General features: G+C 42.3%; 2 protein-coding genes across 4 annotated transcripts in view; one reads left to right on the top strand and one right to left on the bottom strand.

The window, feature by feature from the left end:
• Positions 1 to 9,259, top strand: part of PARPBP (PARP1 binding protein) — a 61,767-nt gene extending 52,508 nt beyond the window's left edge. For all 3 annotated transcript variants that reach the window (XM_019489614.2, XM_059726441.1, XM_059726442.1), the window contains exons 9-11: positions 2,623 to 2,704; positions 8,088 to 8,250; positions 8,760 to 9,259. In XM_019489614.2, the coding sequence (XP_019345159.1) occupies positions 2,623 to 2,704; positions 8,088 to 8,250; positions 8,760 to 9,094 (580 nt within the window). In that variant the 3' untranslated portion in view covers positions 9,095 to 9,259. The remainder of the gene's footprint in view (positions 1 to 2,622; positions 2,705 to 8,087; positions 8,251 to 8,759) is intronic.
• A 92-nt stretch (positions 9,260 to 9,351) lies between these two features.
• PMCH (pro-melanin concentrating hormone) lies at positions 9,352 to 10,928 on the bottom strand. The gene is made up of 3 exons (XM_006277268.4): positions 10,558 to 10,928; positions 9,799 to 10,003; positions 9,352 to 9,525 (listed from the first exon to the last, which is right to left on the bottom strand). The coding sequence occupies exons 1-3, from the start codon at positions 10,801 to 10,803 to the stop codon at positions 9,476 to 9,478; spliced, it is 501 nt and encodes a 166-aa protein (XP_006277330.1). The 5' UTR covers positions 10,804 to 10,928; the 3' UTR covers positions 9,352 to 9,475.
• Positions 10,929 to 27,015: the final 16,087 nt, after the last annotated feature.

Here is a 27,015-nt window from a genome sequence, read left to right as displayed (position 1 = left end):
GAGCCTGGTAATCGGCTAGCGCTGCAGGGAAAAACCCAGGACAGGGGCAGGGTGCTGCGGTGGACCCAGACAGAAAGGGTTAGCAGCACAGCGCCCCAAGAGAAGGACAGGGTGCTGCGATGGTCCCCAAGGAAAGGGGATAGCAGCACAGCGTCCTGCAAGAAGGGAAGCAGTGTGGTGGGCCTGAAAGACCGGAGGCTCGAGGTAAGAGTCCCAAAGTGGACAAGGGTCCCTGAGTGGGACAACACTTTTAGAAGAGGCCCCAGAGAAGAGGGGCAGTGTTAGAGAAGGCCTCAGAGAAGTGGGGCAGCATTTTAGGAAGCCCAAGGAGGGCACGGCGAGCCCCGAAGAGAGGAGTGCCTTTTGAGAGAAGACCCCAGAGAGGGGGCAGACTATATAGAGAAGGACACACCAACGTCAGGTACATCAGCGAGGCTTGGGGCGTGGTATTAGGGGTGGTAGGAGCCACGCGTAGCCCACAAGGCTAGGGTGCTTGAGTAGCACCCATTGTATGGGGAGACCTACGAGGGGTCCAGGAGTTTACGTGCCCGAGGAGACGCAAGGCAGCCTCCCTATTACATTTTCCTTAAGAGCAAAGACGTGGCGGGTGAGTATGGAGGGTGCCCTTGGGCCGAATTAGCGCGGAGAGAGGGCCTTGAGGAGATCACGGCCCTCCTGAAGGACCCCGCCATGACACTGCCGTATGAAAATAGAAAAACAAAATTATTTTAAATCTAATGCATTTAAAGCTGTTTAACTGAGTTATGAGGTATACTTAAGCATAATCTATTAACTATGAGACCTGGTTCATGAATTTTCCTCCCTTCTCCCCACCCCTCATACTTGTACTTATGGATATGGGGTATTAAAGTAGGAAATTTTAATTTATACTCCTTATTATAAATGTGATATTTGTTTGGTTAAATCTCAGTAACTCCCAGTGTGAATACTCTTATTCATAATTAAGGTGGTCATAATTTTCTTTACAAACTAAGCTAAGCTAGACCTGGCTTATGGTCACTTTAATTCAGAATAAGAGTGGGGCATTAATGTAATCTAATTAATGCAAGTAATTAATAAAAGCCCAAACACTGGAAAAAGAAGGGAGCAGATATCAGGGTTATTTTTCAGTTTATTAAATGATACAGAGAGAGATTTCAATAACTCTCCTCAATATTTGGTAGTGACACTTTTATTCTTTCAGTGCAAGAGCCCAACTTGTGTCTCCATGATTCCTAAATGTCTTGGTAGAGGCAAGCCTTTTGTTTTGCTTAAGTACTTCCTTTTCTAGGTGTAAAATACAGTATTTTAAATAATATAATCTCAATAAAATGCTAATACCTTACATAAAATAAGACCATTTGTTAATTTGAGCTGCTTTTGTTTTACCAGTGTTAATATTCAAAAGAATAAGACACTAATTTATTGAAGGAATTGAATCTTCTACCCTAAGGGGTTGATAGCTCTAAAAGCTAAAAAAACTTCACAAAAACTGAGGGTGGGGAGAGTTCTTTTTCTTTTTCTTTTCTTTTCTTCCTTCTAATGAAAAAAAAACAAACTTCACATTCTGCGCTTATGCGAGGGATCTCAATTGCTTTACAGACATTAAACCTCTTAATAGCATGCAGTTCAGTAAAAGATTTCTTCATTTTTCCATCTGACTTCAGGTATTTTTTCGGTTTACTTACTGCTTAGGAAAGTAATAAAAAATATTTGATCTACTGTCCAGTCCTGTTTCAGGGTCTTCTTGCATTTAATAGTCATTGGATAGAATGGATGGAGAACAGTAGAGAAGTTTATCTCACTGGGGGTAAGGATCTAGCCTAGAATTCAGAACATGCTCTTTTCCAGAGCAGCATCCATTTCACTTAACCACAACATGCTAGCTTGTTTGCTTTCTCCTGACCTTATATCTACCTCATTTGGCTGCCCTTGGACCAACTTTAAAAGAAGTGCTGGGGAAGGGACTAGACATAATACCATCAAACTGTATGTAAATAGAAGAAAAATACTACAAGTCTGCATGCTGTATTTTCTTGCATACTACTCATCCCCCCAAAAAATATGCTCCATATTTTTGAAACACAGAATGAAAAAAAAAAGATCTTTCCTTAAGAACCTCTGCCAAGGGTTGGGGAGAAGAGAAAGTGTTCATAGATGGTAAGCAGCTAGAGAGCCCTGCATGCAGCATATGCAGCTTTACTTTTGCTTTTTCCTGTCAGAAGCTTAAGCATCCAAAACTGCTATTACCACATTTCTTTGGTTATAATGCATGTCCCAATTTCAATCAACTGAATTTTGGAAAAGAGTATCATATGCAGGAAAATATGATAAACTATATGTTGGGAGTATTACTCATTGCCACACTAGCTATATTAGAAGTAAGTTATGCCTGCAGGACTGTAATACTATATATTATTAAAAATGCCATTTAGTGAAAGATCAGACCCTTATTTTTATTTTATTGCATCAGTATCATTTGCAGGGAAGAAGGGGCACAAGATACAACTAGAGAAATAAGATCACTTTACTTTTCCCCTCACATTCTGAGCTGCATAAAATTAGTAGTTCATCTTAACTACTTCAGTAGTTTGTAAGAATTTTTTTTCTCTCTCAATATAGGTCTCCATCTCAGCCTAGGGGATCTTCTCCAAAACCTCTCAGGCAACGTATTAAAAAACTTGAGGAAGAAAGTAAATTTAAGGTGCAGTATGGTAGTGGTCTTTTGTGTACATATGTCTGTTCATTTGGGTATGTAATACATATTATTTCTGCATGTGTTAAGTTCCCTTTGTCTTGGAAAAGGATACAGATTTGTAGAAATAATATTAATAAAATTATTGATTTGCATAAGTATTTTACAACTAATCAAGCAACTTGATCACATGAGTTTTATCTCCTGAAAGAAGAGCTATCTAAACAGAGACCTAAACAAAAAAGCGACATGAAAAAAAAAACCCAGCAAAGACGCTAGAAAAGAGAGGCTTTAACTTAGTTCAGTGTTTCTGAACCGGTATGCTACAGCATTTTGGGCTGGAGCCACACCTCCTGCCTGGCTAGAGCTACGCCCCCTGCCTGCTGCTGCTGCAGACACAGACGGAGGGGCGTGGCCCCAGCAAGGCAGGGGGTATGGCTCCAGCGCAAAATGCCATCTGGCTGGCCATGCTCCCCCCCCCCCGGTTGGTGTCTGGCATGCTGTGGTGCTTCTTTATTTAGATAAGTGTGCTGTGGGGTGAAAAGGGTTGGGAAACGCTGACTTAGTGAATCAAGACCCATTGAATTAATTGATGCATATATTTAAAAAAAAAAAAAAAAAAAGATTACTTATAGTCCTGTAGATATTCAGGTAAAGGCATGATAGGATCTGGTGTATGATCCACATAATCAAGCCTCCTGCCATGCCATGTGTGTGTGTCGCAGGAGGTATGATTGTAGGATCCAGCATTAGATCCTATCGTGCCTTATTGTCAGTACAGGGGAAGCGTAGGATCACCGTCCTGGACTCCCCCTGCATTCACAAGTAACAAGCTCCTGCAGCAGTGAGTCCCATAGCTGATGGGACTTGCAGCCACAGCAGTGCCCCACAGCTACAGAAACCAAGTCCCGCAGCTGCGGACTCTGGGTCTGGGCAATCTGGCCCCATGGTTGCCAGAACCTGGAGTCTGCAGCATTGGGCCCTGTCACGAGGAAAAATCCCATCAGCTGCACTGCACAAGTCTCCCTCCCAGCATTCATGGGGACCCAGAGTCCCATAACTGTGAGACTGTGGGGCGTTGCCATACACACAGCTGTGGAACTCTGGGTCCCGGCAGCCATGGGGCACTGCCAGGAACTATAGTCTGCAGCTGCACGGCACTGTTGAGAGGGAAAATCCTGTCAGCTGTGGGGGACCCTCCCTCCTGAAAGCTACGGGGTGTCCCCTCAGCTGCAGGACGCCCAGTCCCACCTATGCATGAGACCCCTCCCATCCTGAAAGCTACGGGGGCGTCCCTTTCAGCTGCCAGAGCTCCCAGCCACAGGGGCAGATCCTGCTACGCGTGCAAATTAAAGCTGGATAGATACCAACTATAAAGTTATTACACATTTTCCAGTAATAACTTTATAGCTAGTTGGACCTCTTCAAGGTGCAGTAGTTGATTTGAACATGTAGCTGGTCTCAATTAATTGCACAATTAACCCAGTAATTGCATGATACATGTAATGTGTAGTGGGGCACCTTAAAACAAAAATACATGTGGATAAATCTTTCTTTTGTTTTTGCATTTCTGCTAGTCTGGGTACTGTAAAATAGCAATAAAGAAGTTTCACAATATCATTTATGGGTACTTAAAATTTGTTTGGAACATTCAAAAATGCTGTCATAAACCAAGATCTCTCTGTGACCAAGAAAAATTAAATAAGAGTCTGTATGGTATTTTGTTCTATTGTCCAGATAAAAATCAAAACTCATAGGCTGGGTACAGACGTTCAGAAAGCCTGAGGAGGAATTGATCTGTTACACTGTTTTCTGTAAACAAAGTAGTTTAGATCAGTAGCGAACAGAACACACATTTGATCTTTGGATGTGGAGGTGAGAGGGGCAAATCTTAGACTGCCATTTTTAAACCAGTCTGTGTGCACTAAACTTCTGTTCCATTATGGGCACAGACTGATTTTGTGTGCCATTCTTCTGTTCTGTTACAGGTATAGACCAATCTCTGATCACTTGTACCAGTAAAAGTGTAAAGTCTGTACCTGGCCATAGTTATTGTTAGATGTTGTTATCCACATCATTTAAAAGAATGTCTTTAATATTACTGAAAATTTCCATTACATCTGTTTTTTAAAGAATACATTTTATAAGAAGTGTAGAGTTAAGGCTGTTTTTAGGGTTGTGGTGTAGTACTATCTAGTATTTTCATTGTGTATGGATGAGAGCTAAATGAAAACTGCTATCAAGTAGTTTATCAGGTGGATTCTAAAATAAAAGAGGGACAGGTTATGGATAAACTTAAAAGAAGTTAATTTATCAAGTTTAAAAATCACACTTAGCTAGTTTGAATTAATTGTTGAGTGCCCCTGTGTAGGTCTTGAATACGCTGGCATTTTGTTTCTGACTAAAGCAAGGCATTAATTTAAAAGTGTGATAGCTATTCCTGAATAGCTCCATGTAGGGATACTTATCCTGGAACTTCAGTTCTCCAGCAAAACTATAGCATAAATTTAAGCTGAATTTTAGAGCTCTTAAGACATCAGACAGAGAAAGGTAGAAACAGGGTCTTTCGTAGGAATCTGTTTACTTAGGTTGTAGATTCACTGTCCCTGGACATTTTCAAGAGCAGGTGAGTGGATATTTGACTAAGATGGTTTACTTGGGGATTATTTTATCTTGAGTAGGGGGCTGGACTAGATGACTTCATGAGATCGCCTCCAGCCCTAATTTCCTACAATCCCATGATCTTTCTGTGAATAAATCAGACTTTCAAAATCTACCTGGTGTCACTGTAGAGTTCTCTGTATGGCACAGTACAGTTCTGAGGAGAGAGACCCAAGCTAGCTGGAATTCCAGAAACAGTAGCATTTGGGGGGTGTGGAGTGGGTCCTATTCGATTTGGATTCGGTCCGAATTGGGGACAGAGGTTCGAGTTGATTCGATCACTCTCCCTGATTTGATTCAGCTGAATCTGAAGATTCGATGCTAATTCAGAGAATCAGCGATTTGGACATAAACACAGCTTTAAAAGTTTTTTCTACATACCTTGAGGTAGCAGGTGCAGCTTGTGAATGCTGTGATGCTGGGGTGCATGGAGCACCCCACAGGAGTGCGAAGAGTCCTTCCATGTGCTTGGTGGTAAACCCAGAGATTATAGCCTGAGGGAAATACATGCACTGTGTTGCTCTCTTGGAAGAGGTGTCCAAAGAGAAACAGGTGCAGCTAATTTAAACTGTGGAAATATACATGTGAAAAAGAACAGTAGAACTGCCCAAGATCAGTTTTTACAGGGCACATGCGTATTAAATGCCATTCTACTCTGAAAAATGTATGTAAAAGCACCTAAACAGATCTAGTCCCTTTGAGTATTGAAAAGCAGTATTTCCTGTAGTGGGGATTAACTTTATTGTTCTTTGGAATCAGTAGTGCAGCACCAACATAGCCAAAAGTGATCTGGTTCTGTTTATGATTTGTGGAGCAATAAGGCTGTTAAACCAGAAGTCCTAGCATAGAGTAATTATCATTGCACCCAGGATGTCTCTAGGGGCTTTTATTTATCTGGAGAAGTGCAAGAGAAGCCAAAGCAAGTTCTTCCAAACTATACACCTGTTTATTGGGATATTTTCAATTGGGAAATATTAAGAAGAGCAGCTACATACAGCACAGAATACACAAGCATAACTCACTGTTGGGTGGAGAGGTCTCAAGTCCCTCACAATCCGTCTCCAGGGTTTGAGGCAAGTTCCACACTTCTACCCCTCTGCCTTTGTGGAGGAATTTTATACAGTTCAGGTTCAGATTTCTATATTCCCATCCATTTGTCTGAGGTAAGAATCTTTTGGTCAATTCAGTAGGGAGCAGGGAAATTAAGTCGTGGTTGGTGACCATTGCTCTTTCCTAGAGTCACGTTATTAGCATGGAGTTGATCACTGGCCTGTGCATCTAAACTACTTTTAAACTATCCTTCACAATCCAGTTCTCTTGCGTGGAAAGTACTGTGATTTATATTGAATTGCTTTGGGGATCAGAGTATCTGTGAGGAGGAATTAGTGACACATCCAGCACAGCAAAGAGGTAAGGGCTGTTCAAGAACTCCCCAACATCTGCTCTTATCTATACTTGCCTATTCCTTTTGAAGTCTGCTTAATTATACCGATGCAACAGAGGACAGAATTTGCCCCATGGAATCTATATTAGTGACGACAAATGAACCAAGACAAAGCTTGACTCAAATTCCAGGTTGATTTGGTAGTGTTACATGCAGAAGAAGAAACACATTTTGGTAAAAACAAAACAAACTTGATTTGGAGTAATTGAGTTCATATTGCTATTTTTATTTAGCTTTCAGAGTTGAATTGATTCAGCTGAACTATTTAGCCAGGTGTTTGGTTTATGTGATGGAATTCATTTGTCTCTATATACTGCAGATAGATAAGATAGTGTTCTGGAGTACTGCTGAATTCTCATAAGGCTATGCAGATCTTTCTCCCCCTTTCCTTAGGACATTTATGACTTGTGACACAACAGCTGGAAAAGTCCTTTGACCTTAATTCTTTATAGGGAGATTCCTTGATTTATTTTTTTTAGGGTTTTTTTTTTTTTTTGTGAAGGATTGTAAATTTTAAAATTCATCTAATAAAGGTAGAATATCAAACGTATATTTTGCTCAGCTTCATATTAGATTACCTTTTGTCTGATTTCTTCCTGGGTGCTGTTTTGTATTTCACATTTGACATGGTTCAGTTTCATTGGGAGGCTCAGACTAATGAAAGTGTCTTGTAAACAGAGGTGTAACTAGCAATTTTAGTGTCCTGAAATGCTGGAGGGGAAGGGTGTACTAAGTACCCACTGCTGCTGCTGCAATATGGCCTGCCTGGGTACAATCATTCTAGGGTCCCATCTAAATTGGTGTCCAGGGCTGGTGCCCTGCTTACCCTCCCTTAGTTATGCTACTGTATATGCTGATGGGCCCACTTTTCAAATGCTCTGTGTAAGGTTTGATTTGACATTAGACAGCTAGTCACCATGACAGCTGCTCAAAATAGTAAACAGATGCTACTAAATAGCAAGACAAAAGAAAAACCTAGGACAGAAAAGTTTACACTGGGCTTTTAACGTGATCAAATACGACTCTTGTTAAAAAGAGAGATTGGTATACAAATCAAACCAATCATTTTGTAGTACCTGAATTTTACTGTTAAGGCTTTTTCAAATTAGTTATAATATATTGTTATTTGTACATTAATGCTGTGTTTCACCTTAAGTAAAGATGTTTTAAGTTTTTTCATGTTATAAATAAGGTGAGGGGAGATTATACTACTATCACTACAGCCATTCAGAATAATTTCCTAAATTAATTTTAAGGATTAAGGCTAATTTTGTTCATCCCTAACAGATGAAGCAACCCTTAATCAGGTCTCAGTTTGCATGTACGTATAAAGATGACTTGACTAAGAAGAAGAGTCTGCATTTTTTCAGTAGCAGCGAAAGCCCAACTTGCATACACCCAGCACAAAAACAAGACCCTGCTCTCCCTCTAAAAGATGAACCTTTTGCAGGTAAATTGAAGTAGAACTGACTGACTGAGAAAATTTCATGCCTGATTTTTCAAGTGATGTACCACTTTGTTATTATTTAAATACTATGACATCAAGCTTTTGTTAAAGTAAAATAAACTGAGGGTTTAATAGCTTTGCACGTTCTATGATCAATACAACCATTTTGGCTTCAAAATTATTCTTTTAGATTACTACATATATAAGGTATGAATTATGTAAATTACGATTAAGATCTTAATATGTTATTTTTTTCCAACATTTTAGAATTTATGTACTTGTTTCCCAAAGGTTCGGAAGTTATATTTATGCATATGCGATGTAATTTTAAAATTAACAGTAACATTTTCATTGCTGATATATTACAGGGGTTAGTGGATAGTTAGACTGTTTTTTTATATGTTTATTTATATATTATTAAACATTCATGGCTTATGTCATTTTAATCACAAGACTATCAAAATTAACTTTTTCCTTTCCTTAAATATGTTTATTCTCCTACCTGGCTGAAGGTATGAATTCAGATTTTGAAAGACAAGCATTTGGAACTAAATCTGAAAATATTCACCAGAATGGAAGTAAAAGTAAAAAAGAAGATGCAAAGCTGAGCTGTCAGCTAAGAAACAAGAGCACAAAGAGGAAACAAGTGGATCTGAATAAAGAAGTCATCTGTAATAATGATAATGAACCATCTCAGGATACAAATATTAAGAGACCTAAGACTTCAAACAACCCTCAGAAGAAATTGGACAGCAAATTGGATAGAGCAGGAAAAAGCAACAAAACTACAGCCAAGACTAAATTGATTTCTGGTCAGGCAAAATTAACTCATTTTTTTAGATCATGAATCTTATTTTTATTTTGACACATATAATTGTTTTACTATTACATAATAAACATGGTAAGTTTTGCAAGAACAAGACAACAGATGCACAAATACCTTGACTTCATTGTGTATGGTAATGTGAATAGCATACATATACTATTAAACAAATATATCTACAAATCTGAATATGCAGAATTTTCTGTTTTAATAATGATACCACATCATTTTTACAGCTAGGTTACTTGATGATCATTGAAAATGTTTCCCTCACCTTGAAATACAGAGACTAGTACCTAGATTTAAGTGTATAACAATAGCAAAACACAATAACTTCACGTTTCATTAAACTGGCAACCAAATAATTTAATCTCCTTCAAGGAAAGTGAGGCTGGCCAGCAATTTTCAGACTTGCCAACAAGGTCGATAGACTCTTCCCAACATACACCTGAGTACTGAAAAAGAAAAAAAACCTCCAAAAGTTTAAATTGTAAAAATTGGGATATATTATAGTGACATCTAGCAAGATTGTTAATTTTTAACAAATAAATATACCTGAAATAGTCCAACTAAATATTTAATTTGATTATATCTATTAACACATTGTACATTGATAAACACTAGCACATAATTTCCAAATTTCCTTTTTCAAACATTTGCAAGTATAATCTTATTCAACTAAACATATATACTGCATTACGTCAAAGTTAAAGTGCAAGTATACTTACTGTCAAAATCTCTCCTTCCTATAGGAAACTTAGCAGAATTTTCTTCATCACCAACCTCTCTTCTTTCCTGTATTGATTTAGTATTCTTTATTTCGGTGTCAGCTGGAAAAGCTACTGATCCCTTCAGGGCAAGATAAGGTAGCTGTTTTATAGCCAGGTTCAGCGGCAGACTGTGGCTTATGAAATTATGTTTGGAACCTATATTCTGGATTTTAAAAGGACTGATTAAAATTTTAAAGACTGTTACCATTGTGCTTAGACTTCATCAAGAAAGTAAGTAGTGCAACTGAAGATGATCTTTAAAAAGTAAACATCATCATACAATAGATGTTAATTGAATACTGTTGTATTTTAAAAAGCAAGTTAATAGAATATGTGTAATCAACCTAATTGTTTATTATGGTTGTAAACCTCCTTCATATACCAACTGGCTGAGACCAGAATATGCATTATTAAAAAATAAAAAAGAAAGAAAAAGAGAACTACATAAAGTAAGCTGAATTCGACCCCCCGACATACACATAGTCCTGATCACCTACATATCTTTTTAGAATAAGATACCTTTTGTTACCCAAATACAGATTAATATGCCTAATATTAGATGCATGCAATTAAAAATTAGCCTATGAACATACACTAAATTGCAGAAATGAGTGATTGCAATTATCTGCCAAAGCATCCTTTATAAGTGAAAAGTATTTATCTCTTAAAATGAGTCTTTATTTACATTTTGGAGTTGATTAAGAAACGGAAACTCACAAAGAACTTTGGGTTTCTGTCTTCCTCTTCATCCTGAAAACTAGCATCTTCCATCTTATAGTGCTCAAGAGGTGTACCCCCTGTCTTCTCTGTTTTATCTCCATTCCGCAGAGATTTTCCTAGAGTGAAGGTGTTTAGTAGCATGTCGTCATCTTCTACGTTCTGCAGAGACTTTGAAACTGAAAATAGAAAACCTTGGGAAAGAAGAGAGAAAGTTAGTATTAACATGTAGGATGAGAAACACATTCTTAGTTGCTTAAAGTTGGCATAGAAGTTAAATGGCTTCAGAGATTTAAGACGGGTTTCCCTTGCAAATTAACATGGTCTCCAGCTATGCCTATCCTTATATATTTCACAGAGTGAATAGAAACCACTTCAGTGGCTTATGAGTTCATCCTTTATGAGTGACTCATAATAAAGAGGATAACCTTTTGTATAGTACTTGTAATGCCATATGCTACTTAAGTATATTTTCTTTTTTTAACATGGATAATTAGTTTCTTTGTAGACTTTTAGGGCAGTACAGCTTAGTAGTTTCTTTTAATGGATCAATTTAACAAAGTCACAGGATATAATCTCAATTTATGGTCCTGATTAAAGCAGGCCTTAATTTCCACTTAAGTAGTTTTAGAAAAGAACTAATTTACACATGAGAAATGCCATCCATAGAGTAATTTTGTTTTAAAGATTAGTAATATTATATTTTAAAGTAGAACTGACTTTTTAAAATCACTTTTAAACGATGTAATTGAAAATGTTAACAATTGGCAATGACTTTACATTATCTTTGGCTTAACAGAGGTAAAGCTGAAACCTTTAATGAATTTTTTATGTCCTGTATATATGATACCTTTATATAAAGTTATCAGTTAGAAATCCTCACTGATGCCTTTGTTACACTTGTTAGACTTTGAAGCTGAAAGGAGAACAGTATCCCAAAATCTAGCATCATATATTTAGGTGTTCTGTCATTTTGGATGTATCAAAAATTCTTGCCCTCTCTCTCTTCCTCTAAACAAAGAAATTCAAGTTTTACTTAAAATTTACTCTATTTTCAAATAGAATTGATTTTTTTCAAAAGGTAGAACCCTATAATAAAGTATTTTGTTCAGAAACAGGATAATGCTGTAGAGGAGGATTTGTTGTTGTTATTATTTTTAGGGATTTTTCCATATTATCCTACTGGAGCAGTGTGGTGTCCCCTGTGGGAAAAGTGCATGGAACCTCCCCAATCTTAGCATATCCCTTTTTATAAAACAAAATAAAAAAGTGACATCAGAGCCAGCTGTATAGTATGGCTGTTTATCTTTGCACTGGTTCTGGCTCCCACATTTATTCTCATTCCAGAGAGAGTGTGAGTTTGTCCAACTAGTAGGAGAACCTTCCTAGACTGTCAGGAACCTGGCCCAAGCAGCCAACTAAGCACAGAGTGAGAACTGTCCTTTTCATCTTTTCTAATTTTCTTTTTATGTACCTTTTTATGCATCCTCATACTTTAGGTAAAAGTTACTTTTGCATCAAACAGCTACAGTTCTTTCTTGCACTATATATATTTTTTTTTTACTTATGAGTAGGTAGCATCTGAGATAATCCATTGGCAGCCTTTCCAGCACTGGGTTGGTTGGTACCAAGGAGACATCTGGACTTGTTCATATCTGTTTAGATATAATTTACATTGTGTTAGGTGTTCTGTTTTAACCACTCTGTGCACATAGTGGGCTTAACAACGCCAGTATGCAGATTTTCCTTACGTCCACTTAAATTACACTTCTGAAAAATGATTTTTTTCCACGTAAGAGCCTGAGATTAAGTGCCAGTTCATTTACTTACATGTAAAGGTACTTTAGAAAATATCAGCTCTTGTGTTTTGCTTTCATTACTATTAATCTTTCTTAGTGGTTGTTTAGTGGTGTCAAGAGGTCCGCTGGTTCTCATTTTTGGTGGGCTGGTTCCCATTTTGTAAGTGCTGTATACGCTTAAGATGAGAGATCCTGCCCCCAGAAGTTTACAATCAAAATAAAGACAAGGTCTGACAAGTGAATGTAGAACAGAATGAAGTAGGACCTGGGTAAGATAAGAGCTGATTATCAGGAACACAAGTTTACATACTTTACTCAGGATAAAATGAGGTGTTATGCTGCTTTGTTTAAATCAGTGGTTTGTGACCTTTTTTTGAAATTGAGACACCACTCACTGTATTTGAGGCAGTCTTCATTGGACTTAAGACACACCTCTGTAACTTTTTTTAATTGAGTGGCACCCAGTTTCCAAAACTAATTTATATATTACAGGGCTTACTTCCTTGCAGAAAGGCTGGGCAGTGAGGGTGGGGAATCATCCAGGCAAGAGACAAGCCTGACCCTGTGCTTGGTGTTTAATTCATCTGCTTATCTCCTCACATGTTGCAGTATCGTTCAAAGGATCTGATGGAACCTTGGTAGAGGATCACTGGTTTAAAAGGACAAGATGATAATGAATAGGTCGCTTGCCTAGGCACTGCTAGGCAGTTTAGCATGTTTGCAATGGTGGGAATTTGTCTTGCAAGACTTCTGAAGTGGCTTTGCAAACTGGAGGTAGGTTTTGTGTGGTTAAGCTGCAGTATGAAAATAGATACCAAAGTACTTATGAAAGAAGCAGGCAAGCAGACAATGGAGACAGCCGTTGCATTTTCAGTCAAAAGCGACCATGATAATGAGGACTTAAAGGCTGGATAAAATGGGAGAAAGTAACTTATGAAAGGCCTTCAAAATAAGGATAAATTTGTATTTGGGCTGGAGACTGGAGCTTGTGAAGGACTCAAAGTTTGAATCGGTCTGAAAGACTTCCAGACAAAGTCTAAATCTCTCTGTCTGTCTATATTGCAGTCACATGTAGACTTAATTAATATGTAATAGCTAAGTAACTTGGATACGAATATCAGGGTAGCTACCACATAGTGTAACTTGGTGTGAAATAACCGTCTTGGTATAGAAAATTTGTTGGGTTGGGTTTTTTTTAGGTGAGTTTTTCATTCTGTACTGCCACAGTTGCACTATTGTCTATTTGCTCAGTCTCATGGGTAAATTTTTTTTTTCTTTTAAGATTTTCAATCCATCATTTGGTTTTCAACTTTTTGTTCTGATCAAATTTAGGAAATGTAAGCAGAGGTGCAAGAAAGCTTATTTTAAACACTTAAATTTTCTTTTTCTGTTTTCTGTTTGTTTTGTAATAATATTTTGAGTCAAAACAAAAATAGCTCTGAAGCAAGTTTATAAAATTCCGGGTCTACAGTCCTTGCATGATTAGGGCAGGGAAACCATCTTGTGTTTGAGCATCCTGAAGAAAACGAAAAAAAATACTTATCTCTATATTGGAAGGGGCACTTTACTCCCTTCTGTGATATTATTTAGATAACTTCACTTAGCATTGTGATATGGGGCCCTCTGTTATCTCAGAACCATGGTTGTGTTGCCAATTCAGTGAATGCTTGTTTTCTTTCAGATCCAGACAGTCTAAAATGAGACTGCTGCTGCCTCCTTGGCTAACTGTTCAATATCACCCCTCGCCCCCTTATTTAATTTTTAAAAAATTTTTCCGTGGTCCAAGACAAATCAGCCAAATCAATTCCAAATCCATGAGTCAGTCCAGAACCATAAGTGGCTGTACTACCAGCAGATATCCTCCACCCTCATCTGGGGATTCAGATGTTCCCAAATCCTTTGGCGGGCATCCTACATGCAGGCCCAGTCCCAGAGTTTTGGGGTTTGGATGCCCCCGAGTTCCACTTGCCCTCAAGCCATATGGCTGCAGGAGCAAACTAGGGAAGAGTCTCCCACTTCCATAAAGTGGGCATAAAGCCAAAATCTCTCCACTCCAGCAGCTAAGTGGAAGGTTAACTATGCATTACCTTTGCCGGTACTACTGCACCCCTTCACTCTCTAGTACTCTTCACTGCAGAAGTGTCTGAGCTTCCCCTTACTGCAAAAGGGCTGGGAATCTAGCAGCCAGCCACTTGGAGAGGGTGAGGCACAGACTTTTAGCCTGTAATGACTAGCTGGTTTGTAAACTCTGGCCCATGCCAGCAAAAGGCTGCCGACCTCTGTTCTACATTGTTGCTAATACAGAGTGAGGTGGAGACTGCAGAATGGTGCCCATGTGGCTTTGCACTTCTTAGATTGCTATGCGGCATTACTGGCATTTCCTGTATCAGTGTGTTGCCAGTCAAGGACAGCCCCAAAATCAGGCCTAATCAGGACAAAACCAACTGTGACTTCTGGCTGGTTGAGGACATAGATGACATGTAGCAGGGGCATGTGCCCCCCCCCCCCCCCCCCCGAAATTGGCCCTCGCCGATTAGAATTTCCAAACAGTATTGCTAAAGAGTTCTGTTGCTACATATGTATATAAAATTAGATAGCATCCCAAAATGTGGTCATTATAGATCCTAGAGAATGCATGGTTTACTTCTACTTGGTGCTATGGCCATTTAGGACAGCAGCCTCAAACTCAGTGTATGTATCTCTGTATCTGGGTTAACTAGCAATCTAACAGAAATTATATTTTTTCCTTTGTTCTTGAAATGTTCCAGTTCTAGAAAAAAATGCAACTGTCCTATATAATAACAATGGTACTACTTCTAAATAACCAACAAAATTTGTCCTTATCAAACTGGCCTTTTCTTTCCACGGTTAATATTAACTTAGTGCTGCTCACACGAGCCATTGACAGCTATTCTAAGTTACTCCTCTGGCTTTTACATGGAATCTTGTTACCATGAAACTTGGACTTCTTCCTCTGAAATCTGATGCGACATGCATAAGTAAATAAAATGTGGTTGGTGACATTTTAACATGTCTGGAACTTACCTTTTGCTCTATTTGCATTTCAGTAAAAATTAAATAGTTGCTAAACCTCAGTTTTAATAGTTAGTTTATTTACTCTTCAATTTTCATGCCTGAACTTTTGAGTTTAATGAGCACTATCTGCTGCTGAACAATAAATAACAGATGTGTATTTCTGTTTTTTAGGATTTTTTGAGAATGAAAAAGGTACAGTGCACTGGACTATTCAATTAATTTTAAATGTAAAAGAAAATTGTTACTGAATTTAGAATATAGTGCAAAAACATCTGTTCAGTGATCATTTCTATAACACACTTTCAGTTGAATCTTCCTTTTGTCTTTACATTTTTCCTGTATTCCCTATTTCTTTTGCTAATGTCCTGTCTAATATAAATCATGGTTTTATGAATTTCAGTACTACACTTGATCTCAGTAGTACATTTAATATTTTGTTTCTGATATATAAAATCAGAAAGGAAATGTGTGTTTGTGTATTTAAAAAAAATAAAAAGCAAGTAATTTGTATAAGGCAAGCATTTCTCATTTTATTGTCTGTATTATCCAGATTCTGCTATGGTACCTTACTCTGGTTAAAACTGAGCCTTATGAAAAGTGCCCCATACAAAGTGTGTTTTGAGCTCTTAAGTTAGGTATAATTGTACTGAACTTGCAAATAGCTGAACGACCTTATATGCATCTATTTATACTGTCCCCATGACACTTCTCAATTAGCTTGACTTTAAGATTGTTTTCAATTATATAATCATAAAAAGATGTGCTTATTTATCTTGGTCCTATACATATGAAGATTTTAGCAGCAAAAGGTATACTATGGAAAAAATTAAATATAGAAATTTAACACATTTAAAAAAATGTTAGAGGTAGATAGTTGCAAGATTTTTTTTTTTTTGGTTACATCTTCTACCTTTTGTTCAGATGTTTCTATTCCAGTCATACACAGGCAACAATTAGATAAAATTAGAGGATATTCAGCTGTCAGTCCAATTTGAGACCCTGTGTCTCAGGGTTCAAAAGTTTAATTAAAAAACCTTTAATTCTTTTGTTCATTTGTGTAATTGCATTGGCCGGGAATCGGCCATGCACGGGGAAAGAACCTGTGTCCCTGAGAAGGGAGACGAACCTTAGGGCTAGGACAGGACATACCGAAAGACAAGGCAGTGAGATTGAGGGGCTTGAGAGGCAAGCCCAGATCAAAGGAGAGACTGCTTGTTGAAAGGTATAACAAGAAAGACGTGGGGTTAGGTCTAGAGAAAAAAAGAAAAAGGCTTAGCTATGGCAGGAATAGTAGCTCTAGAAGACAGGTGGCAAGAAACCTTCACCTGGCAGTTGCGGGTGGATGAGGCAGAGGAAAAAGCTACCTGTCTAGAGCTGGATTTAGAGATAATGAGGGCACAGAAGGAACAAGCCGAGGCAAAGGTGGCCGCCTTAGAGTTGCGGGTACAACCCGGGAAGAAAGAAGGCGGTTCCAAAGAAATAAGGCGCCTGATGGCATCAGGAGCAGAAAAGACTCGAGCATTAGAACGGCTCGTGGCAGAGGAGGCCAAAAAGAGCAGGCAGCGAGAGGAGCAGCTGCGAGAGATGCAGGGAGGAGTTGGCTGAATGGAGGAGGAAGTCCCCAGAGCCTGATAGGAACCAAACAGGAGAACAAAAGGAGGTAATGCAAAAGCTTGAAATATCTAAAAGCCTTGTAGCAACCCTCCAGAAAGAAGTCCACAGCCAGGTGGAACAGATAGAAAGCCGGGAGGAGAGCCGGGGGCTCTGGCGAGAGAGGTGCGACCAGGCAGAACGCATAGCTGAAGAGCTTAGAAAGAAGCTGGCAGAGGATCATACGCGGGTAGAAGAAACCAGGAAGGTGATAATAAGAGAGATGGAGAGAGTGAAAGAATATACGGCCAGTCAGGAGGCTTTAGAAGCACAGAAGCAGTCCCTTGAGGCTGAGATGAAAGTCAAAACAGGGGAGCATATAAAGCTGCAGGCCCAGTGTCAAAGGGGAGAGAAAGAGTTAGAGACCAAGGTGAGAGAGACTGAAGAGTTGCGGGCCCAGTTGGAAAAAGGGGCAGTGGAAAAGGACCTCTGTGAAGAACAGATATGGGCCCTTAAAACCCACCTGGAGGACAAAACGGTAGAGCACATGAAGCTGCAGTCTCAGCTGCAGACCGCAGAGGCGGAAAACGGCTGCCTGGAAGACCAGGTACAGCACCTTAAAGCCCTGCTAGCAGAGAGGTTGGCTAAAGAGGCAGCAACCAACACTGAGAGGGAGCAGCTATGGCAGCAGATGCAAACCTCGAGACGGCAGGTACAGGCCTTAGAGGAACAGATTAAAACGTTCCAGGAACAGAGACAGTCCCTGCTAATGGAGGTGGGAGCCTGCACCAAGGAGGGTGTAGAATTGCGAGCTCGATTGCAAGAAGCAGAAAAGGACCACGACCAAAAGGGGGAAGAGATCCAGTCCCTAAAGACTCTGTTAAAAGAAAGCACAGCCAGGGAACTGGCATTGCAAGAGAGGGTGGTACAACAGCCCGTACAGACCGCTCGGATACCTTGCGGAAGACTAGCCATAATAAGCAGTTAGTTGGAGGGACATGCCTCCAGGGTCAAGGCAGGATATGAGGAGCACCTCCAGGAGCTTAAAGGCCTGAAAGAGGTGTTAGTAGATGCAGAGAAAATGCTAAAAGCGGTGCAGCCCTTGCTCCGGAAAGAGGAGAAGAGTCAGGAGCCACCTAGAACGGAAAGTTTACAGATCCTTAGAGAAGGAAAGGAACTTGAGCAGCAAGAAAAGAATGCAAAGGGGGAGGTACTCTTAGGGGTGGACCCCATGAGGTTGAAAGAACAGATCACCACTGCAGTTATGGAGGGTCTCAATCAGAGATGGAGTCAGTGGGTGGTCCAATACACTACTGAAATGAGTGACCTCCAGGAAAAGCTGAGAAAAGTTGCTAGTGGGGGTGATGCTGCAAGATTGGCATCCCTAAAACAAAAGCAACAGAAGAAACTAGACCAGGGGCCAGAGACAGCTCAGATTCAGGTGTATAGCAGACAAGAGACGGCTGCTATAGGGGAGAAAACGATAGAATCTCCTGGTGAGAGAAGAGTCCAGAGGCCTGAAGAGGACCAGAGAAACCGAAACCCCAAGGAAGCTAAGGGGGGAGGAGAGGTGCATCCCAAGCTCTACCCTAGAGCGGAGCTACCCAGCTCTGTGAAGCAAAAGGAACCGTGTCAAACCCAGACGGCAGGTCCAACCAAAAAGGTAGAAGGTCCAGCTATGATTAAAGCAACTCAGGGGGAGATGAGACAAAGGAGAGAAAGACGACCTTATGTTTATATTAATAATCTCCCACGGCAAGTCAGGTGGAGGACCCTAAGGAAAATAGTAGAGACCAGAGTCGGAGGGGTAGCATGGGTGAAAATATATACAGGGCCCAGTGGAAGACCGACTGGCCAGGGGAAAATAGAGTTTTGGAGGATGGAAGATGCCTGGCAGGCACTTAAGGTGCAGTGGGAGCTTTGGGGAAAGCTCCAGGATTGGCAGGAAGCCAAGGAAAGGAGGGAGTTATGGAATAGAACACGGAAAAGAGAAGACCTGGGACACAGACGGAGGAAGAGGGGCGAGACACCCCATGTAGCAGGAAACAGCTCTCCCAGTAAGAGAGAAGGGGCTTTGGCTCCACAGGGTAAAGGCGGTAATAGAGAATGAGAGAGAGGCCTGAGTAGCACCCTACCAGGGACAAGCTAGTGTGGGGGGACTACCTTTGCCAGGGTAACTCCCAGAAAATCCCACGCGGTGCACCCTGGGGAAAAGGCGAGCAGGGGGCGCCTTAAAACCTCCGCCACTTGTGTAGAAAACGCTGGGTGCGTGAAGAGAGGCCGAGAAGAGCCGCTGAAGCCAACTGGATTTGAATGGATGAAGATCTCCCTCGGTGAGTTCGATCTTAAGGGGGGAGGTGTGTCGCAGGGCACCTTAGTGCCTGCTCCTAGAGAGAAGAAACTGCCAGGGAGAGAGCCCTGGCAGAGCCAATTGAGCACAGCTGCGAGTTGCTGGAGCAACTAAGGGGAGCCAGCTGCCTGTAGGGGGCAGGGCCTGGCCCTTATGAAGCCCAGGGCTGAAGCCGGGCTGGCAGTTCTCTGCCAGCAGCCTGGGAGGCAGGAGTTCTGGGAGTGAGGATGTGGAAAGGAGCCTAGCAGCAAGTACCATGGTTATATGAAGCAATGTTGTTATGGCCATAGGGCTTCAGGTTTGAGTTATAGCCAGACGACTTGAGCTTGCATTTGTGTTACAGCCTAGGGGCTTGTGGGTTTGCTTTGACGTTGTGATATTACACCTGGAGGCTTGGGTGAGGCTGTAGGGGTTGGAGGAGGCCTCAATCATAGGGACCCCAGAGAGTGTGGGGTGCCCTAGCGCCAAAAGGGTGCATTAATTTCACAGCGCCAGTGAAGGCGCAGCTTGCACGCCAGTGCGGGAGCAACTGGCGGCAAGGAGCGCGGCCAGTGGGTCGCGGGCGCAACCAGTAGGTTGCAGACGGGGGACATAGACCCCGGATCGCATGCGGGGTACATAGACCCCAGCCCCAGAGCGAGGGGCAATTTCATTGAGAAGCCCAGGGTGGGCACGGCGAGCCCCAAAGAGGGGGAGCGCCACGTTGTATTCTTGAGAAGCCCCGTGGGGGCACGGCGAGCCCCAAAGAGGGGGAGCGCCACATTGTATTCTTGAGAAGCCCCGTGGGGGCATGGCCAGCCCCAAAGAGGGGGAGCGCCACATTGTATTATTGAGAAGCCCTAGAGAGGGGCGATATGGAGCAGCCCCAAGGAGGGGCCATACTGAGGAGCCCTAGAGTGGGGCGATTACTGAGGAGCCCTAGAGCGGGGCCATATTGAGGAGCCCGAGACAGGCATAGCGAGCCCGGCCGCAGGCTGGTGCAGCAACACCCCTCAGACCGAGGCAGGGCGCTGCGGTTGCCCCAAGAAGACAGGGAGTAGCAGCGCGGTGAGCCCGTATCAGAGAGGGTACCCGTGCGGTTGGCCGGAAGGGCCGGGGCCCGCTAGGGAGTCCCTGAGCGGGACCACACCGTCAGGGGAGGCCCAGAGTGGGCTAGACGAGAGTCCCAGTAAGAGGCTGGGTACTAGAGAAAGCCCAGAGTGGGCTAGATCATAGAGGAGGCCCGGGAAGCGGGCGTGCAGACGTACCAACGTTTATTACATCTGCGAGGCTTGGGGCGTGGTATCAGGGGAGGTTGGAGCCACGCATAGCCCATAAGGCTAGGGTGTCCGGGGAACACCCACCATATCAGGAGACCCCCAGGGGGTCCGGAAGAACCGCGGGGACAGAGGTCCCGAGTAGCTGTGCCCAGGGAGTCATAGGCAGCCTTCCTATTACATTTTCCAACAAGACGTGGTGGGCGAGAATTGGAGGGTGCCTTGGGCCGGCCTGACACGGAGCGAGGGACCTTAAGGAGATCACGGCCCTCCGAGAGGACCCCGCCGTGACAGTAATGTTACAACAGGATAGAGGTAACAAGGGGGGATTTCTTAATAGCTTGATGGAGATGTAAAGACATGGAGCTTACCAGACGATAAAAAACAAAACAAAACAACCCGCCCCGCCCTCACCCCCCACCTGAAAAAAAACCCAACCCCCAACAACCCATGCTTTACTGGAGGAAGCAGCACTGGGTGCTTCAGCTGGGCTTTTTGGTGTTTTAACTAATAGCTGATTCAATCAGCTGTTAGAAAAAAGGTCCACTAAAGTGCCTGCTCTATACAGAATTCAGATGAGCTGGGTCTAACTAATGTGCTGCCTCTTTTGGGCATGTGTGGGGCTTGGCACATGAGCTCATGGAGTTTAAAATAAAGCACTGTTTCTTTCATTTTTTTGTAATGTCTGCAAGCAGCTGAAATGCTTAGCACATCAAGTATCCTGAAGTAATGTATTTGTATGTCCCTACCTTGACATGTATAACTAGAGCTGTTAGTGATCATAAAACTGTAGACTCCTTAAAAAAAAAAATCTCATTTTCTACCTGAAAGACCCAGCTCATCAATAAATTTGATCATTTTAAGTATAGGTTATGCAAAGTATTATTTAGTTAATGTCTTTTAGTTGTCAGCTCTGGATTTTGCTATGATTCTTTACTTAGATAATACATGACAGTGTAAAAGAAAGGTTGTATGATTGTTCATTATACATCTGGATGTGTTTTGGTCAGTACTGAAGAGTTTATATGAGCTAGCGCCAATAAAATATGTAGATATTTTAAAGTTAGATGCTAAAAATTCTAATATTTTGACCCCCAAAGTGAAGTTCAGATGTTGAACAAGGCACATAAGTTCCATTTACTGTACATGGGGAGCATTAGTGCCACCACAGAATGAGAACCAAGCAGGCAAAATACTTAGTGAGTAGTGGCCAACAGCAAGATCTTAGGAAATGGGAAGGACTGGGAGTGTGTTTGAAATCCTGTTCTCTAGAGCTGAGATGCCTCAGGGCTGCAGGAAGGCACTTCAATTGTTTTGTGACCCACAGCCCAGATCAGTGTCCTAAGGGTAGACACGTATACATTTCCTTTCAAGGTGAGCATTTTATCAGTCAGTGGCTAAAATATAAGAAATAGTACTGGAACTAGGGACTTTAAGTCAGGTTACTACCTCCCCCCTCTCCCACAACATCTAAGGGTCCTAACCATTAGGGGTGTGTGAAGCGGGCCCTATTTGATTCAGATTTGGCCCAAATTGGGGACATTGATTCAATTTGTTAATTCGGATCACTGTCCCTGATTTGATTTGGTCAAATCTGAAGATTCGATGCTGATTCAGAGAATCAGCGATTTGGACATAGACACAGCTTTGAATTTTTTTTCTATATACCTTAAGCTAGCAGGAATGGCTCATGATCGCTACGATGCTGGGGCAGATGGAGCATCCCACAGAAGCGCAGGGGGGCAGTCTATGTGCTCAGCAGCAAACCCGGAAGTGGACCGGAAATACTTATGGTCTACTTCTGGGACTGCCAGGGAGCAAACGGGGGTGCCGCCCCCCCCGCGACCCTCCCTGGCTTGGCGATTGGCCACAGGGGGACCCTGGGTGCCCCACCCCAGACCCAGGAAGCACCAATTGCCAAGCTAGGGGACCCAGCAGTGCTTTTGGTCTACTTTTGGGTCTGCTGCCAAGCACGCTGGGGTCCCCCCCGCAGTCATGTGGGATGCTTCATGTGCCCCAGCATCACAGCATTCACGAACCCCTGCTACCTAGAGATATGTAAAAAAAACGTTTAAAGCTGTGTCTATGGCTGAATCTGTCTGAGTTGACTTGGAGGGTTCCGATTTGATTTGGAGAGATTAAAGGGTCCTTTGATTTGCTTTGGAGATTCGGCCACTGAATCGGGCCGAATCTCCGCTGAATCGAATTGGGGACCGAAGCTTTGCCCAGCCCTACTAACCATTAAGATACTGGCTCATGCCCTCTTTAACTTTTCTGTATAGTTGTACAGTTTCAAAGCGGGGTTTGAGGGAGTTCATAGATGGGATACCATATAATTTGTTGGAATTCTTCTGAGACAGGATTGATTATAGATTCAGGGCATGGACAGACATAACATTAGAAGTACTCCAAGTGACTTTAAAGTGTTCCAAAAAGTGAGTACGCAGTGCCTGATGAGGATTTTTTTGCTTCACAAAGGACTTTCTGGTTAAAGAATGACCCTGAAAGAAATGGGACAATTTTTCAATTGTTTCACTGTGAAATTGTTTCTGTTACATTTCTAGCCTTCAGCAGAGTGCAATAAACAACTGATTGGTCCTGTGGCATCCCATAATGCTCCACTTCTCACTCCATCCTACATGGAGTCACTTTTGTGACTTATGACAAACTCCACATTGGGATCACAGTATCTGGCTGGCATGCGACTTCTGTCCCCATTTTTTCTGGACACCATCCCAGAAATGTTGGCCTCTGCTGTAATAGTGTAGTGGCAAGGGCTTTCTGGAGCATGTTGAAAGCAGCCTGAACTCAGAATATCAACACCGCCTTCTTTTGCCACGTTCATGAGGTGGATAGTGGCAATGGACCTCCCTGCTGTCTGAGGCAATGAGAAAACTCAGTGCTCACTCTGGATGAGCCACTACAACAAAGCTATCCACAGGCATGTCACATTTAAAATGTCTGCTTGGAGAGCATAACCACAGTTTTTGTCAGTGCCACAGGAAGGTAAAAAGCATGATATAAGAAGGTCTGTGATGCCAGTTGGATTTTGGGTGCTTTGAAGGCATCTTTTGTCTACTATGAGGAGCTGTTATGGATTCTGGTGGGAGGTGACTTGATAGGGTTCTGCTATATTGCAAACCCTCTGGTTTCTACCCCTACCATGGCTGAAAATCAGGTACAGGAGAGTTGGGATGATTTTGGTAGGGTCCATCCTTCTATTTGGGAGCACCCGTTAAGATATCTGCCAGCCATCTGGCCATGAGAGCTCTGATATTTCATAGATTTCATAGACATTAGGGCTGGAAGGGACCTCGGAAGATCATCGAGTCCAGCCCCCTGCCCAAAGGGCAGGAAGTCAGCTGGGGTCATAGGATCCCAGCAAGATAAGCATCCAGTTTCATCTTGAAGGTGTTCAATGAAGGCTCTTGAACCACCTCCGGTGGCAGGCTGTTCCAGACCTTGGGGGCTCGGACAGTAAAGAAATTCTTCCTTATGTCCAGCCTGAAACGATCTTGAAGTAGTTTGTGACCATTCAACCTCGTCATCCCTTGGGGCGCTCTGGTGAACAAACGTTCCCCCAGATACTGGTGGTCACCCCTGATAAACTTGTAGGTGGCCATCAGATCACCCCTGAGCCTGCGCTTTTTCAGGCTAAAGAGCCCCAGGGGTCTCAGCCTGTCATCGTAGGGTCTGCTTCCCTGACCTCTGATCATGCGCGTGGCTTTTCTCTGGACTCTCTCAAGCTTCTCCACATCCTTTTTGAATTGTGGAGCCCAAAACTGGACACAGTACTCCAGCTGCGGCCTCACTAAGGCCGAGTACAGGGGGAGAATGACGTCCCAGGATTTGCTTGAGAAGCATCTATGGATGCAAGCCAGTGTTTTGGTCGCTTTACTAGCCGCCGCATTGCATTGCAGGCTTATGTTCATCTTGTGGTCAGTGATGACCCCCAAGTCTCTTTCTTCCATAGTGCTAGCTAACATAGCACTGCCGAGCCTATAAGAATGCTGCAGGTTTTTTTTCCCAAGGTGGAGAACCTTGCATTTATCGGCGTTGAACACCATCAGATTCTCATCCGCCCACTTGCTGAGCCTGTCCAGGTCAGCCTGGATCACCCGCCTGTCTTCTGGTGACATAACCAAACCAGACCATTCTAGCTGACCAGCAGAGCAGGTAGTATGTCTCAAGGGGGCATGTGGGGGGAGGGAGGGGTGAATGCACCTTTCCAGGGCCTTTGATTATAGTGCCCTAGGCTGCTATACTGGTGCCTATGAGCACATATATGAGCTGGAAGAGGACACAAAGCATGCCAAGGAAGTCCTTGACCCTCACCTTGAGCAGGATAGGTGGGACAGTACTACTTTTTGCTTTTCAACCAGGGACTGGAGGGTGAGGAGATGGTAGGCATTTTGACTTGAGTCTAAGTTTTACCTAAGTCCCATTTTAGGCACTGAATTCCTTTATTTTCATCTAGCAAAGTCTTAGTTGCTATACTTGCAAGCAAACTCAAAGTTTCAGGAGGGAACAGAAGGCAGGAAAGGGATCTTTCAGGTTATTGATTAGCCTAAGAGGAATTTTTAACAATCCCAAGCAGAGGATGTAAAATTTGCTGAAATTGTACTGTAGAGAGAGAATCTTGCTGAGTGTTTTCTAAGTGGTTTTCCAGGATATCATTTTTAAAGATAAAAATCCACAGTTGTGTAAGAAGGCCAGGAGGCTTCATCTACAGGAAAGATTTCTCAGCTTGACTTTTAGTCAATTCTGAAACTAATATGGCACAAGGATGATGCTTACCTGCTAATCGACCTTTCTTTATCCAGTAATAACTCATTACCATCACAAAATGGGTTTGATAAGCCTTATGTTTGCCATTTGTTTTGGAGTTTTTCAGAAACGGGAACCACCCTGCCTATAAATGTGCACAGTTCAGAGTTTGCAGACAGGGCCAAGCCAAAAGGTCATGTTTGGCTCTCTAAGCCAAAACATAAGCCAAGCTATTTGAACTGATTAGAAAAATACAGAAATAAAATAGATAGTGTATTTATTCAAATAAAAGAAAAGCACCCCGCCTCCAGTTGGCATCTTGGAAAAAGTCCCTTGTCCTATAATTGCATAAAAGCAAATCTCACTAAAAACGTTGTCCATCATTAAACTGCTGCCAAATGCAGCATGTGCTCAGTAATGGAATCCAACTATGAAACTGATTAAATGCAACCAACACTGAACTTGACTATAAAACACATGGCCCATATTAGGCCATCATGCTGATGAGAAACTTTTTAAAGATATATTGAGCATCTTTATTTTACCAAGACTTCATATCACAGAACAGATTGACTTTTATTAGTAAATGTTTAGGATTGTGAATCTAAAAAATATGACAAAACTGGTAGGGAAATACATAGCGCCCGAGCAAGGGACTAACAATAGAAGGATGGGGGTGAGGAGGGGAACGCAACTAGGTTACAGGAGATACAATGTTAGCCAACTAAGCCAGGGGGAAGGGGAAGGAGGGGGTTCGCAACGCTGAGAGAAAAAGACGATAGATACATACAAACTTGTTACGATGGTCTGCAATGGTGGAAGAAGTGGTTCAAAGAAAAAGTGTCTCAGTCCATATAGAGTGTCATCGCAGGGGTCCTCTTCAGGTGGAGCAGGGTTGTCCGTTGTTGAAGAATCCTCTTGAAGTGAAGGTCCATCTGGTGCAGAGGGGGGGTTCAGGCGGTCCCCTCTGGGTCTGGTCTGGCGGTGGTTCATCTGGTGCAGTCGGAGTACTGGCGGTGGCCCGTGATGCATTCCACGCAGATGTCACAGGACCAACAGATGGTGTTGGACACCATGAGGCAGCGCATCAGCTTGGCGTAGCAGCGGGAAATGCAGCAGGCACGCAGGATGCTCTTGATGTTGGGGTCCCAGGCTCTGAGCATTCCCACGATGCATATCAAAAATGTACAACTACATATATTAAACCCTAAAAATCCACTTCCCACAAAAGAAAAAAAAAACAAAGCCTCATAGAAATCTTTTTCTTCATATAGAATCCTGTGAAAAACTTTCCTCAGTAATCACCTGAACTTCTCAGCCTCTCCTTTCAGTCCTCTTTGTTGGTTCAGTGAAAGAAGTGTGCCCAGTCCTTTTTCCTCCACTTCTCTGCCTCTTCCTCTCTGATCTCTTCCTTGTCATGATCAATGTACTATTTCAGTTCAGGCAGCCCCAGCTTCAGGCACTCTTTCAGTGAATGCCAAGCCCTAAAACACCCATAGGTTTCTTCCTTTCCATAAACTAGTTTCAACACAAGCTAATAAAGTCCTTAATAACATTTCCTCCAGTCCCTTTGGTATGAGTTCATATAGCACCACATCCCATGCTAGTGACAGGTTTATTTTGGTGATGCTCAGAAAGCGGTGGACTCTTTCCCACATCC

This window comes from Alligator mississippiensis, chromosome 4, assembly GCF_030867095.1.
Source record: "Alligator mississippiensis isolate rAllMis1 chromosome 4, rAllMis1, whole genome shotgun sequence".
NCBI lineage: Eukaryota > Metazoa > Chordata > Crocodylia > Alligatoridae > Alligator > Alligator mississippiensis.
Note: the sequence above shows the minus strand (reverse complement) of the source record. Positions and strands in the feature narration are given on the sequence as shown.

Excerpts from the sequence above, each read along its gene's own strand:
- PMCH (XM_006277268.4), bottom strand. The coding sequence starts at position 10,803 with ATGTGTTTCTCATCCTACATGTTAATACTAACTTTCTCTCTTCTTTCC. Across the intron at positions 10,004-10,557 it reads ACAGAAACCCAAAGTTCTTT|AATATAGGTTCCAAACATAA; the intron begins GTGAGTTTCCGT and ends TTTAAAATCCAG. Across the intron at positions 9,526-9,798 it reads AGGAAGGAGAGATTTTGACA|TACTCAGGTGTATGTTGGGA; the intron begins GTAAGTATACTT and ends TTTCTTTTTCAG.